The 16,055-nt window shown below is 37.7% G+C and overlaps 1 protein-coding gene across 1 annotated transcript in view; it reads left to right on the top strand.

Moving 5' to 3' along the window:
- The window catches only part of PDCL2 (phosducin like 2), a 35,157-nt gene extending 30,107 nt beyond the window's left edge, over window positions 1-5,050 (top strand). Inside the window, exon 6 of the mRNA XM_069105034.1 lies at window positions 4,850-5,050. Coding sequence (XP_068961135.1) covers window positions 4,850-5,007 — 158 coding nt within the window. The 3' untranslated portion in view covers window positions 5,008-5,050. The remainder of the gene's footprint in view (window positions 1-4,849) is intronic.
- Window positions 5,051-16,055: the final 11,005 nt, after the last annotated feature.

Genomic DNA, 16,055 nt, shown 5'->3' with positions numbered 1-16,055 from the left:
AAAAAAAAAAAAAAAAAAAAGAATTATCTTGGGAAAGGAAGAAATAGGAAAATATTTTGAAGAGGAAACAAACCTGCTTCCTTAGTTTTCCCTTCCTGGATCTGCTTCTGACTATCTGGACTTTGAGACAGTGACTCAGCTGTGGTCTAACCCTAGAATTTCCCTCAGGACCTGGGGCTTCCTCACTTAGAGCATCTTTCTACCTTGGAACATTCCGTTGGCCTGCTGGGTCCCCTTCTACCATTGCAGAGTTCCTCCCAAGGCCTTCATTTTGGGGAGGAATCCCAGGCCAAGTCAACTTCATTTCCTTCCTGGTTTTTCTGCCTTTCCAGACTTTGATACTATTCTCCTCCCTGCCACCCTCACCCCCCGCCCATCCCCATCAAGCTCACAGAGGCACATTCCTACACATACTTTTCAGCTTCTTTTTACATGTCTTCACCTCTTAGAATGGAAGCTCCTTGAGGTCAGGGACTTTCTCTTTTCTTTTATTTTTATCTGTATCACTCAACACCATACCTGGCATGTAGTAAATACTTAATAAAACCAATGTTTCTTGCCTTACCCAGAAGTTTTGCACATCCATTCCAACAGGCAGAAGTGTTTAATAGACCCAAAACTTTCTGTGGGGCTCACATAGTGCCTTCTCAGATCAGCCTCTTTCTCTAAGCTAGCACCAGTTCAAGAGGTGCGTGAATTTGTCCAGAAATCTATTCTGTGTCCCAGTCTACTGGCCAAACCTTTTTTTCTTTTTTTTGAACTTACTGTATTTCAGTGAGCCCTAGTCACATGACCTTCGAGTCGAGTTAATGGAGTTAATTCTCCACAGAAGTAGACAGATATGTTTGAATATTGCATGTTGCATTTGCTCTTAACATAGAATTAATAAGCTTGTGTAAATAAATAGTAACAATAAAGCAGTGAATAATTTCCTGAACCCAGGATATCTCCCAGGAACCACAGAAGCTATTTTGAACCCAAGTATGCTAGGAAATGGGGTCTGTTTTATTCTTCATGGCTTCTTGCCTTTGAGCTTGCAAAAGAGTCTCCAAGAGATAGGCTCCAGTAGTGCCTTCCTTTAGACAAAGATGCAGAAACTCTCGACTATTTCTTCCTTTCCCAAGATGATTCAAAGATGTTTCCAGCTTTCAGGACAAATACGGAACTCTGGTTTGCTAACAAACATGGTTTGCTAAACAAAGTCAGTGGTTAACATGCCTTTGGAAGTTGAGCTACTATGCGACTACCAATTATGCGTCATTACAATCACCAAAAGATTAAAAACAACAAGAAAGATGCACAATATGTGTTAAATAGATTGTGCAATATTAGCTAAGGATGACTTGAATTCTCAAAGTAACATGGAGGACATCATCAAAGATCTTTACTTACCTGACCATCAGTGCACCCTTCTCCAACATCATCTCTTCTCACTTTCTCATATCAGTCCCAGCCAGAGGGTGAAGAGAGAGAAAGAAAAAAAGAACATCTCAACCATATGATTGGGGGGAAAGAAGTCAAGAGAATTGACTGAGGCTGCCCTTGTGTTGCCTGTCAGTTGCAACCTCCAAATCAAGGAATTATACCTCGTTAGGCAGCATCCAGACTTTTCTGGAAAAATCTAAGCTTCCAACTGTAGAAGGAAATAGATTTCATACCCTCACCATCGTACTTTTCTGTACTCTGATAAATCCTGGCCTGGTCCTGTACCATTCCCTGACTTAAAAATATGAAAGAGAATTAAATTATATATTTAGTGCCATGCCAATTAATTTACCAAAAAACTACTTTATAGAGCTAGAAAAAATAGTAACAAAATTCATTTGAAAGAATAAAAGGTCCAGAATATCAAGGGAATTAATGAAAAGAAATGCTAGGGAAGGTGGACTAGCTATACCAGATCTCAATCTGTATTATAAAGCAGCAGTCATCAAAACTACTTGGTACTGGCTGAGGAATAGAGGAGTGGATCAATGGAATAGATTAGGCACACGAGATTCAGAAGTCAACGACTATAGTAATCTATTGTTTGATAAACCCCCAGACCCTGGTTTTTGGGATAAGAACTCACTATTTGACAAAAACTACTGGGACAACTGGAATATAGTATGGCAGAAACTGGGCATAGACCATTATCTAACACCATATACCAAAATCAAGTCTAAATGGGTGCATGATCTAGGTATAAAGGTTGATACTGTAAGCAGTCTCATAAAACAAGGAATAGTTTACCTATCAGACTTGTGGAGAGGGAAAGACTTTATGACTAAACAAGAATTAGAGAACATTATAAAATGTAAAATGGATAATTTTGACTACATGAAATTGAAAAGCTTCTGTACAAACAAAGCCAATGTAACCAAGATTATGAAGGAGGTGGGAAATTGGGAAAGAATCTTTACAACCTATGTCTCTGACAAAGGACTCATTTCTAAAATATACAGAGAATTGAGTCAAATTTATAAGAGTACAAGTCATTCCCCAATTGATAAATGGTCAAAGGATATGAACAGGCAGTTTTCAGATAAAGAAATTAAAGATATCTATAAGCACATAAAGAAATGCTGTAATTCACTATTGATTAGAGAAATGCAAATCAAAACAACTCTGAGGTACCACATCTCACCAGTCAGATTGGCTAAGATGACAAAACAGGAAAACGATAAATGCTGGAGAGGATGTGGGCAAATTGGAACACTAATGCATTGCTGGTGGAGTTGTGAACTGATCCAACCTTTCTGGAGAGCAATCTGGAATTATGCCCAAAGGGCTATAAACAATTTCATACCCTTTGACCCAGCAATACCACTCCTAGGGTTATATCTGAAAGAAATCACAGAAGTGGGAGATAGACCCATATGTACAAAAGTATTTATAGCAGCTCTTTTTGTGGTAGCAAAGAATTGGAAATTAAGGGGGTGCCCATCAATTGGGGAATGGCTGAACAAGTTGTGGCCTATGCGTGTTATGGAATACTATTGTGCTATAAGAAATGAGGTGCAGACAGTCTTCATATTTACCTGGAGAGGCTTATACAAACTGATGCTGAGTGAGAAGAGTAGAATCAGGAGAAATTTGTACACAATTACAGACATAACATAAGTGTGATGACCAACTTTGATAGACTGGACTCCTCTCAGCAATGTAGTGATATAAGTCAATCCCAAAAGACTCATGATGGAGAGAAATATGTGCATCCAGAGAAAGAACTAGAAAGAACTGAGTTTATATCCAGGTGGAAGCAAAATACCTGATCTTTTTCTTTCTCTTATTTGGTTTTGTGTCCTCTTTACCATTTTTCATTCCAGCTGATATAATCCGTCTTTATAACCTGACTAATGTATAATGTGAAAGTATTTACAGATCCTATACTTGACTATATGCCACCATGGGGGGGAGGGGAGAGAGGGGGACAAAATGTGAAACTCAAGGAATTGTGGAATTGAATCCTGTAAACTAAAAGGAAACAAATTAATTTTTAAAAATTAAAAAAATATGAAAGAATCTGCCTCATATTATTAGGCTTAGCAGGTTAAAATCAAGGTTATTCAGTCATACTTTTAAAATATATTATTTTGTACTCTGAAATTATGCTGATGAAATTATTCAATCCAGTCATTCTTAGGAAACTAAATATTTGATTCCTCCACTTATTTCAGTTTAAATGTTCTATGTATTATAGTCTTTTTATAATTCTGCTCAATATGAAGGCAAAACTGAACTGTTAGGGTCTAGCATCACATGAATTGCCATAGAAAGGTTGTTTTTTTTTAATTTATTCAATTGTGGTTATATCTTGTTTTCTTTACACTTGTTTTGGGGCTTTTAGTATGGAAAGTTTTGCAGCTTCTGACATAATTCTTTTGTCCTGCAATGGAGTATTAAAGATTCACTTTTTGTTAACTATTTGAAATTCCTGTATTTTAAGTTACCCTGTAGATTTGACTTCTTTTTGAAAATGCTCATCCTAAAAATGGTTTGGGAATGTCTATTAGTGCTCAACATTGATAACTGGGAGTGAGGTTGAATGCAGACTAGCGTGAGGGGGCCATGTAAACTTCTGTGATCAAGCTGAGAGATAAAGAAGACAAAGTGAGGGAACCACCTTCTCTTGCCTACCCATATGGAAGAGGAAAATTATCCCAAGGCATTAGCCTTAGGATCCACTATGTCCTATGAAGCAGGCATTTTACTAAAAGGTGCTGTGAGTTTTGGGGAACTATAATCTGAACCTCTGTCCAGAGGAAGGGACCTCCTTGAAAGGGATTCTCTATTGTTTGTCTAAGGGCACATATAAGAATCTTTTCTGTGTTCAACACTGCCTTAAATAAACATTGTTCTTTTCTTTGGCTTTTTGAGAGACATAAACCAGATTCTTATGTTCCCAAGGGAGACTAGGTGGGGAAACAGCCCACATTCTAATTAGAGCAAGGCCCTTGAGACTGAACACACTATCATCCTCATGACCCAAGATTTCATTCATGAAACAGAAACTGCTGCCTGATCTGTTCTAACCAAGGTCAGAATATAGTTTATTTACAGTGGCTGTCACTCCCATAACCAAGATACATTGTCTGAAAGAATATACTTCATGTAAAGCCTTATTAAAAGTATAATCCCCCCACCATGAAATCAGAACTGTCCAAAAAAAATCCAGGAAGATTGGGTACCTTCATTTTATAGTAATTGCATTTACTTTTCATGCTTTTTTCAAGTTGAATTTACAATTTAAAGCTTAACTATATGCTCCAACTTCAATTTTATTTTATTTTTATCTTTTCATCTTATTGAATTTTTGTCTAGATCAATACATGCTTGTTTATTAATATTGTTTCATTTCTTATTACAGAACTTGAATGGAAACTAGCAGAAGTTGGAGCCATACAAACAGACTTGGAAGAAAATCCTAAAAAGCAGATTGTAGACATGATGGTATCTTCCATTAGAAACACTTCTATTTATGATAATAGTTCAAGCAGTGACAGTGATGAGATTAAATGTCCTTAGAATTATTTAATAAATGGCTTTCCACTGTTTGTTTTGCCCAATTATATTTATTATTGCCTTTATAAATCAGTAATTTGAAAAGTGCAAATAAATTTGTTTTTAAATTAATATCTACAGTAGAACTGATTATAGCTTTACAACGCAGCCATCTTTTCAACATGTGCTCTGCCACACCACCCTCTTGACCAGAAACCATATCACAGAGGACATCACTCTGAGTCTGTACAGCCTAACTGGTTAGTGCTTCACATGGTCCATCATCTAACCACAGGCATCTTCTAGTTATCTATCTCGCTGCCACACGTTTCCTTCCTCCACTCCCAACACCCATCTTTCCGGCTCTGAAACATCAGATCAATACTGCTATTGCTACTTAGGGTATATCAGCCTATTCTCTTGTGCCTTCTCTCACTATCCCTGTGATTTTCTAAACTGGGGGTGGGGAATCTGTGGCCTCCAGGCCAAGGTCCTCAACTGCAGCCCTTTGACTGCATCCAAACTTCACAGAACAAATCCCCTTAATAAAATGGCCTAGAATCCAAACTAAAACACTTCTCCTTGCCCTGCATTTATATCCCTTGCTTTTGTTGTTCTTTGTTTCAATCATGTGTGACTTTTTGTGACCCCATTTGGGTTTTTCTGAGCAAAGATGCTGGAGTGGTTTGCCTTTTATTCTCCAGCTCATTTTACAAATGAGGAAATTGAGGCAAACTGGGGTTAAGTGACTTTCCCAGGATCACAGTGTCTGAGACCAGATTTGAACTTGGGAAGATAAGTTTTCCTGACTCTAGGCCTGGCACTCTGTCCACTGTATCACCTAGCTTCCATATCCCTTGCAAATACTAAGCACTTAATGCCTTTTTTTGTTTTTGTTTTTTTTGCTTTTTGGAGGGCAATTAGGGTTAAGTGACTTGCCCAAGGTCACACGGCTAGTTTTTGTGTTAAGTGTCTGAGGCTGGATTTAAGCTCAGGTCCTCCTGACTCTAGGGCCGGTGCTCTATTCACTGTGCCACCTAGTCGCCCCTTTTTTGTTTTTGTTTTTTGCTAACTTAATGCCTTTTTTACAATCATTCATATCTTTATGAGTAGTTCAGAACATGTTAGGCATTATACATTTTCATTAACTTATGATATTTATGTTGATTACCTGACATTTGCCTTTGACATATTCTTTCTTTTCCTCATTAACCTAAGGAGTATTTATCTAAAACTGCCACACCAAGTTTCCTCACATATTAGCCTTTGCATGATCCAATCATTGTTTGGGCTCAAATCTCATAGTGCAAGAAATGATTACATGAGATAGTCATGGAAGATTTATTGCAAGGATAGACATAAGCAGGAGAAAATCAGAATACAGTGCTCTGATCAGCTACTACAATCGTCATCCTCAGCCCCAGGGAGAGGAATACTGATAAAGTCAGACCATCTCATTGGTTCTAATTCCTGTAGAATGAATAGAAACATAATTAGGTCTGACTTTGTGAAGGGCTGTAGCACTTCAAGGTGAAATCTTCCTTTGGCCTACTGCAAGGCAACTACAAAAAGGGCCTGGAGTAGAGAGAAACTAGTGTGTTCTGTTGAAAGTACTATGGAGGTTATTGGTATGGTGATTAAAATTGGAGGCTAGGATAATGACCACTACAAGAATCCACAGCATTAATTGGGCTCTACCATTAATTATAGCTTTATTTGTTGACAAGGTGACATGGTGCTATGGCTATGTGTTGGACAATGTCAAAAATTAGACTGGATATATATGTGGGAAAGAGTAATTTTTTTTAAGGGCAATTGGGATGCTCTTTCCCTTGGGAAACTCTCTTGGTAGTTAGGAGAAAAAGTTCTATGCACAAAGGAGCTTTGGAAACAAGAAAGAAAAATTTTTATGGATATTTGTGGAACTGTCAGAACCTACGATGGTCAGTCAGTATATGCTTGACATGCTGGTGACTACAAAGGTTGTTATACTGCTGCCTTCCAAAGTCTACCCCCTGTCCCTCTACCCCTTATTCCCATAGATATGTTAATAATATATATTCCCATAGATATGTTAATAATATATATTCCCATAGATATGTTAATAATATATATTCCCATAGATTATTTCTCTTCCTATGGTAGGGGTATCTGAGAAGGATTCTTTCTCTCTAGCTCTTCTGTTTTCAGTCTGCCTGGACTTGAAAACCTTTGTTTTTTTCCCTATATACACAAATTAATCAACAAATGATCATTACACAACAAATGCCTTCTTTTCTTCAAATGCCAAGAGAAATTACTGTACTTTCTGGGGTGTGGGAGGACTTTTGTGGTGGCTTTTATTTTGTCTTCTGCTAAATTTTGCTTTGGGAATTGGCCTGACCAATTTTTCTGGGCCTAATTTATTTTAATCCTACTTTGTTCCTGGATAAAGTTTGTTTCCTAAATCATCAGTTCACAGATATATTTTCATACTATCCATAATAACCAGGCCTGTGGTCCATTGGTATGGGTCTGAGCCTTTTAAAATAAGACAATAATGGAGTCATCAGAAAAGTACTGATGCTACCTTTGTGAGACCACTTCTCCAATCCTTCCTGCTTCTCCTGTCAATCTCCTGGGAAAGATTCATAGGTTAATTGTGCCTCACAGACCCTTTATTTTATCTTTGGTTGACCTTTTATAGGCATCTTTGAAAGTAGTCTGCTGGTAGTCTCCCCTTATTGATGGGTTATTAATGGATCAACAAGTCTACTACATCAATAATCATTTCATCCATAAGATCCACAGGCACTGGGGTACAGAGATCCATCTTGCCCTACTGGAAAGTCAGAGGGGGAATGGGAGAGGATATAGGAGAGAGCAGATTGGGGGAGGGGGTATACAGTGGGATCAGTGTTTTGATGTGGTGGATAGGGGAAAGACAGGGAGAAAATTTGTAAACCAAAATGTTGTGGAGATGAATGATGTAAACTAAAAATAAACATAAAATTTAATTTTAAAAAATTTAGGTGTAAAAAAAATAATCATTTCATCCATTTGGCTACCTAATTCAGAAATTACATTTATTAGCTATCATGATCCAGTGTATAATCCCCAAATCAAAATAAAACCTTATCAACCTATAGGATCCTAGATATACTGGAAAGGACCCTAGTGAGATCATCTAGTTTCCTGGATGACCTCACTAGGGTCCTTTCCAGTTTCCTTCCCCCTGCCTCATTTAGCAAATGAGGTTGAGGCCCAGAGAAGTTAGATGACTTTTCCAAGGTCAGTCAATGGCAGAACAAGGATTTCCACCTAGGTCTTCTGAGTCCATACACAGTGCTCTGTATCAAAATATGTGCCTAAATACTATGCATCTTAATTCCATATTTACGTCAGTATTTGCAAGTACCTAGTTAATTTGCAGCTATAGTATAGTATATAGATCTATTTTCCATACTTATGTATATTAAACACCTGCAGCTTTTGTTTTTGCAGATGGTTACTATTTGATCCGAGCCACTCTCCAGAACCTATGCTAGGACCAACTCTGCCAAATTGAAGAAATGGAAATATGATGTGAACTCAGGGTACCATAGGTCTGCAGAGAGTCCATATGGATCCACCCATCCTATACCCACCCTTCTGCACTAGAGGATTCCTGTTGTAATGAAAGACCTGTAACAGGTTCTCATCTTTGTGGTGATAACTACAGGGATTTTAAAGCCAGGTTTTCCATCCTGACAATACCTCTCATTTTACTGAAGTCTCCTGACATGGTACATGCAATGACCTGAAGAAATGCTTGGGTACCTTTGTTAGCATATACACGTACTTTTAGCACTTCTTGTTGGGGTTGAGCTTTAAATTGCCTGCTTCTCTGGCTAATTTTAGTTTTTAACTTTCTGTACCGTGTTAAAAAATTATTTTTTGACCCTATTGAATATTTTCTAGATTAATAATTACTGAGAGTATGGTAACTTGAGTGAGCACCATCTTGCGGGAGTAAGTTTGGTACCTCCTCCTCATCATCATCTGTGTTTCATCACAATTAAATGTTTTACTATTTCAAAGGTGGTGTTTCTTTGCCTGGGTCTGTTTGCATAGTGAGCCTCTCAGTACCTAGATCTGAATCAATTTCAGGTCTCCAGTATTTGAAATGAAGTACAATAAATTAGCCAAAGATAAATGACCAATAGAAATCCTCCACAATTTGATCCTGAGTCCATGAGAGTCCACAAATGACAGAACATAATCTGAAGCAACTGAGAAATAATAAAACTCCATCAATAGGAATGTTTCTTGTCAGTTTTTGTTATGAAAATTGAGTAGAATTGGGCAGCTAGGTGGTGCAGTGAATAGAGCACTGGCCCTGGAATCAGGAGGACCTGAGTTCAAATACGGTCTCAGACACTTGACACAATTACTAGCCATTTGACTTTGGGCAAGTCACTGAACCCCAGTTGCCCTCCAAAAAGCAAAAAAAAAAAAAAAGTAAAAAAAAAGATTGAGTAGAATTAAGTTTGCTCTTGCTAAAAACAAGAAAAAAAATATACATTTCTATAACTGAGAAAGGAAAATATAAAATTAGAATATACAATTCTGTAGAATACTGAGTTTATTCCACTCAGAAATTAAAAATTAATGAGAAGGCATCATTACAAAAAATCACGATAGATGTTAGTAGCCTACTGGATGTTGTTTCTCTGGTTTCATATCTTTTTTACTGAACAGTTTTTACTTTGGTCCTGGATCTCAAGAAACAGAAACAAAACCACACCCGCCTCTAATTTAACTGTATGATTTATTAAAACCAGACTTCTGAAGAAATGCACCAAAAAGATACCAGGAGTCATATAATTGTGACTAAAGAAGCATGAGGCATGGGAAAGAGTCCTAAATTTGGCGTGAGAGTTTAAATCCTGGGTTTAAGTCCCAGGCCTGCCAAATACTCCCTATGTGCCTTAACCAAGTTTTTTAACCCTCTTGGCTTCAGTTGCCTTCATCCATAAAATGAGGAAGCTGAATTAGAAAGCCTCTAAGGGATTTTCCAGCTAACAAATCTATGACTTGATCATTTATCTGTGCTGGGCTTGGTCTGGTTCTGGGAAGTGAAACCACAAAAATGGAAACTGTTGTAGGGACTGTGGGCACACTGATGCATTGTTGGTGGAATTGTAAATTGTTCCAACCATACTGAAAAGTACATTAGGTCTACACTCCCGAAGTCACTAACGTGTATATATCCTTTGCCCTAATAAAACCACTACCCTGTAAATCCCCTTAAAAAGTCGAAGAGGAAAAGGACTCCAGCAGCAGTTAGGCCCTGCTCTATTAAAAACCTGGACTTGCCTCTTCTACCTACTCCCTTTCCCTGCCAATGTTGAGTACTCCATTTTTAAATTTTTCCTTTCTAGTCAGTGAAATTATAAGAGACCAGGAAATGACCAAACGAACTGTGAATAATGAAAAAATAGAAGAGAAAATGAAACATAAGAAAAACGACAGATTTGGAGAATAGATCAAGAAGAGAAAATATAGAAATAATTGAACTGGGGCGGCTGGGTGGCGCAGTGAATAAAGCACTGGCCCTGAAGTCAGGAGGACCTGAGTTCAAATCTGACCTCAGACACTTAACACGAAAACTAGTCATGTGACCTTGGGCAAGTCACTTAACCCCAACTGCCCTCCAAAAAGCACAAAGATTTTGAAAAATAATTGAACTAACTGAAATTTAAGATCAAAAAAAGAATCTTAATATAATAATACAAGAAATAATTAAAGAAAATTGTCCTGAAGCATTAGAACAAGGGGGGAAAGTAGAAATAGAAAAAATCCATCCATCACCACTTTAAAAAGATCCTGTGAAGAAAACTCATAGGAATATCATAGTCAAATTCCAAAATCCCCAACTCAAGGAAAAATTATTAAAAGCATCAAGATTAAAACAATTTAAATATGATGGTGCCACAATTAGAATTACACAAGATCTAGCAGCAGAAACATTAAAGGACCAAAGGTCTTGGAACACAACATATCAAAGAGCAAAAGAACTGGGACTCCAGCCAAAAATTTACCACCAAATTTACCCTGCAAAGTTATCTATTATCTTGAACAACAACAAAAAAAATGGACATTTGACAAACTTTCAGATTTTCAAGATTTTGTTAAAAAAAAAGCTGAATTTATTAGACAATTCAACATACAAGAACCAATATAAATATAGGGTACATAACAAAGACTGATTATAAGGTATCCACAAGGACAGATTGTTTACTTTTTATGTATGTAAAATGTAAAATTTATGTCTAAGATTTTTACTAACAATTGGGTAGTTCATAAGAAAGATTTGGGAGAACATGAACATGATATGAATTTTAAAAGTAAAACCATTTAGGAACAGCTCTTTTTAGAGCATTTTATACAAATGAGCTGTAAGAGGAAGAACTGATACATAGGAATTAGATGTGGGAGAAGGGCTGGTAGTTCTCGTAACCTACTTTCATCAGGAATGGGTGTAAGAGGAAACAATACATATATATTTAGAAGAGTATAGAAGTCTTCTAAATTCAGAAGAAATAAAATGGTGGAAGGGGGAGAGGACAAGGGAGGGATCTTTATAGAGGAGGGTAAGGGAATAGGTAAATAGGGTAGTTTAGAGGGGTGTTTAGATTTATGGGAATGGGAGGATAGGGGAGGGATCCTTGGAGGGGGGTAGGCAAGTCATTGGAGGGCAAGGTTGTGAGTAAAAATAAAGTAGAGGAGGCATAGGAACAAGAGATATGCATATACATAAAAACAAAGATCAGGAGTAGAATAGGTTCAGAAATATATATGTCTATATATACAAGTGTATATGTATGTATATATCTCTATATGCTATATATATCTATATGGAAAAACCTATCTAAACTTCATTGTGGCCTGGGGGGGGAGGGGAGTGAGAGGGAGGGGAAAAATAACAAAGTAAAAAAGTGCACAGTAGAGAACAAAAGAAAACTCACAAGGGAACAAAGAAAAGATGGACAATTCTCAACGCGAGTACTATTTGTCATCTAGGTTTTCTTGAAATGAAAATTTATTGTTACATATTTTGAATCCTCTCATTTTCTGCTATGCACATGACATGCTTTTATTTCTTTCTAACTTTGTATTTAAGTTCCAATATTTAAATTTATGATATGTTTTTGTTTCTTTTTTAATTTTCTGTATTCTGGCATTTGAATCTAAAATAAAATTTTGGAAAAAAATTTTTCCCCCAGCTTTAACTGTATGTCTTCAGCAAAAGAATTAGGTTCCTAAAAACAGCTAAGTTTGGTGTAATGCATTGAATGCTGGTTATGAGATCAAGAAAACCTTACTTTAAAACCTTTCTCAACTATTTATTAGCTGTATGTCCCTGGGCAAGTCAATTAATCTCAGTTTCCTAATATGTAAAATGGGATAGTATTGTGAGATCAAATGAGAAAACAAATGTAAAGTGCTTTGCAAAACTTAAAGTGCTACAAAAGTAGTGTTATTACTATTATTATTATAGGGAAGGGATGGAATTAAGCTAGTTTTGTGACATGAAGATAAAATTGCATTAACATGCTCTTAATAACTATTAACTAATTCCCAGAGCTTAGTGTTGTCTAGTTATATTGACCCAAAGAGGGAACATCCTCTTATTTTTCAGGTGAATACACACATAAAAATCCAAGTAAAACTCCAAACTATGTCGGAAGGACCACATTTTATACTAGAACGCATGGCAATGGCCCCATCTACTGTTGAAATAAAGTTAGTGACCTCCGCCTCCCTGGCTGCTCCTCCCTCTCCCGCTCCCATTTCTTATTGAAATCTTAATAAAAAGATCTCACTAAAAGCAAGTGTTTGTACCGCTACCAAATGCGTCATCATTGGTCATGTTTCTTCCTTAGGATCCTAGGTTTCAAACCGAGCAGGACCTCAGAGGTTTTCTAATCCAGCTCTTCCTTTACGAATAAGGAATCTGAGACCCTAAAAGGTTTATAGTCATATACTCAAGATGACAGTGGCAGAAACCACAGAAGTAAAACTTTCACCCCCCAGTGCAAATGCCATGCTGTCTTTATTGTCCTTCCCTTCCTTCATTCTTTCCTCCATCCTCACAAAATATTCGTGGTAGTGAAGATTTTATTTTTTTTTAATCAGATCTATGATTTAATTGTTATGAGGAACTCCTGGTGAAGAAACTCCCAACAGAAATGCATATAGATGCTTTCTCTGCAATTTGTAGTCTCTGAGAGTTTCCAGGAACACTAAGAGGCTGGTCTTCAGGAATAACTGGCTTTTTGGCAGTGTTAAGGATGGCTGAATAAAAGGACAGTGTGTTACAGTGCTTTGAAAGAGTACTGACCCTGGAGTCAGACAGCTTGGGTTTATATTCTCCTCTGATTTTTAACTTTCTGCAAGTCATTTTAACCTGCCTGGGCCCCAGCTTCCTCATCTGCAAAATGAGGAGGCTGAACAAGATCGGGCCCCGGGAGGCCCACAACACTCACTCATTATTGTAGCCTGAAGTAGACTAAAATGTAATTGGGAAATGTTTGACAAAATAAATAAAAATACAATGAAACATAGATAATATTAAGATGTTTTCGAAGTCAGTGTGTGCCCTATAGGGTTCTTATGTATTGTTTAGTGACCCCCATTTCTACTTGATTTTAACAACACTGGGGGAGATGGTCTTTGAGATCCTATAAACAAAATCTTCATCTTTGAATAATTTTGTCAGAACCACCAGATGGCAGTAAGCCTTCACGTACCAAGAGATTGTGCATGGCATATATGTGTCACATTTATGTATTTATATGCTCGTATTATATATACATATATATATTGCTGCATACATGAACATTTTACAATCTGTAACATGGGCTTATTAATGGTAGTGCTGTGGACAGATTGCTAGGTGCTACAGTGTAGAGTGATGGGCTTGGAGCCAGGAAGACCAGAGTACAAATCCTGCCTCAGGCACTTTACTAGCTGAGTAGCCCCAGGCAAATTACTTAACCTTTTTTTTTTTTTTTTTGGTCTGCCTCAGATTCCTCATTTGTAAAATAGAGATTTAAGTACCTACGTCCCAAGGTTGTTGTGAAGATCAGATAATATATGTAAAGTGTTTTGCAAACTTTAAAGTGTTATAAAAATGTAAGCTATAATTATTATTAGCTAACTGAAGTATTATAGAAATGTTAGCTATTATGAGCTAATTAGGACTGTGTAAATATTAGCTGTCATGAGCTAATTAAAGTGTTATATAAATGTCAGTTATTATCATGAATGTGGCCAACAGCCAGTCTGGTAGAGTAAATGGAAGGAACACTAGATGTGATGTTACAACAATTGATTCAAATCCTGATTCTTCTCCTTAGCTGGATAACCTGGCCCTAAGGTATATAGCTTCCCTAGGCCTCCATTTCCAGATAGTGAACACATTTATAAGCCCTTTGGGAGATCAAAAACCACTTCGTTTTTGATTAATTGGTTCCAGCATAACTATTTTTACTTCTTTCCTATACCTCCATGCAGACTCGTCATAGATCTTACTCGAGTCACTTCTTGGCCAGAATTCAGGGTTTCTTCCTTCCTTTCTTATGTGTTAATACACAACCTTCCTTGCCTTCTTGACACATTTTAAGGTTTGAGGTCTTGTTTCCCTGGTTTTCCTATCACTGGGATCATTACATCCAAAGCATCTTCACTTTTATTTCCTTTTCTTTCTCCTCACTCTTGAACAGGAGGGGTTCTTAACCTTTTTCTGTGTTGTGAATAACTTTGGCAGTCCAATGACATCTCTAAGTACATGAAATAAAATATGGAGAATTAAAAAGGAAATAAATTATGCTGAAAGGTTTTTTTTTAATCAAGTTCACAGACCTAAGGTTAAGAGCCTCCATGCTAGAGATCTTCCATGAAGAAAAAGTGATGGCAACAGAAAAATATATTGTTGGTGACACTGCCTTCATCACGTCAGACCTATACTATTACTTTGGGTGGGGAGGAGGGTTAGAGGGAAGGCGATGGAGTTAAGTGACTTTCCTGGGTCACACAGCTAGTGTCTGAGGTCAGATTTGATCTCTGGTTCTCCTGTCTCTAGGGCTACACCACCTAGACTCCCCCTAGGCTATTACAATAGCCTTTTTTTTTTTTAAGCAATCGAGGTTAAGTAACTTGCTCAAGGTTACACAGCCAGGTGTTTCTGGGTGGGTGCTAAGTGTCTGAGCCTGGATTCGATCCCCAGGTCATCCTGACACTGGAGCTGATGCTCTTACTCGCTGTGCAACCCGGCCGCCCCTACAGTAGCCTTTTGATTGGCCACCCTGCCTCAAACCTCACCCTACTTCACTCCACACTCCTCTTAACTGCCAAAGTTATCTCAAAGTCCAGGTACAACCACATAACACTCTCATTCTGTAGACTCCAAGCTCCCTATTACCTCCAGTAAAATCCTCTGACTTTTAAAGCCCTTAAAAACCTGGCTTCTTACTACCTTTCCAGTCTTTTTTACATTACTCCATTCCACACTCTCCAGTGACTGTGGCCTTCTTGTTGTTCCTCCAACACTTCATTTCCAAACTCTGGTCATTTGGGAAGGGCGGGGGGGGGGAGAGGGAGGAAGGCAGGTCAATTGGGTTTAAATGACTTGCCCAAGGTCAATAGCTAGTAAGTATTCAGTGTCTGAGGCCAGACTTGAATTCAGGTCCTCCTGACTCCAGAGCCTGTGCTCTATTTACTGTGCCACCTAACTCTGGTCATTTTCACTGGCCTCCCATACCTGGAATTCCCTCCCTCTTTCATCTCTACCTCCTGGCTTCCTTCTAGTTACAGCTAAAATCCTACCTTTTACAAGAAACCTTTCCCAATCCCTGGTAATGTTAGTGCCTTCCCTCAGTTTATTATTTTCAATTTGTCATACATATGCCTTGTTTGTTCATAGTAGTTTCCATGTTGCATCCCTGATTAAATGGTAAACTCCCTGAGAAGGGAATTTTTTGGGGTTTTTTTGGCCTTTCTTTGTATCCTTAGTACTTAATATGTACCTGGACATAGTAGACACTTAA

Source organism: Petaurus breviceps, unplaced genomic scaffold (genome assembly GCF_028583685.1).
Source record: "Petaurus breviceps papuanus isolate PSGF00001 unplaced genomic scaffold, PetGlider_PUasm1.0 76, whole genome shotgun sequence".
Taxonomy (NCBI): Eukaryota; Metazoa; Chordata; class Mammalia; order Diprotodontia; family Petauridae; genus Petaurus; species Petaurus breviceps.
Note: the sequence above shows the minus strand (reverse complement) of the source record. Positions and strands in the feature narration are given on the sequence as shown.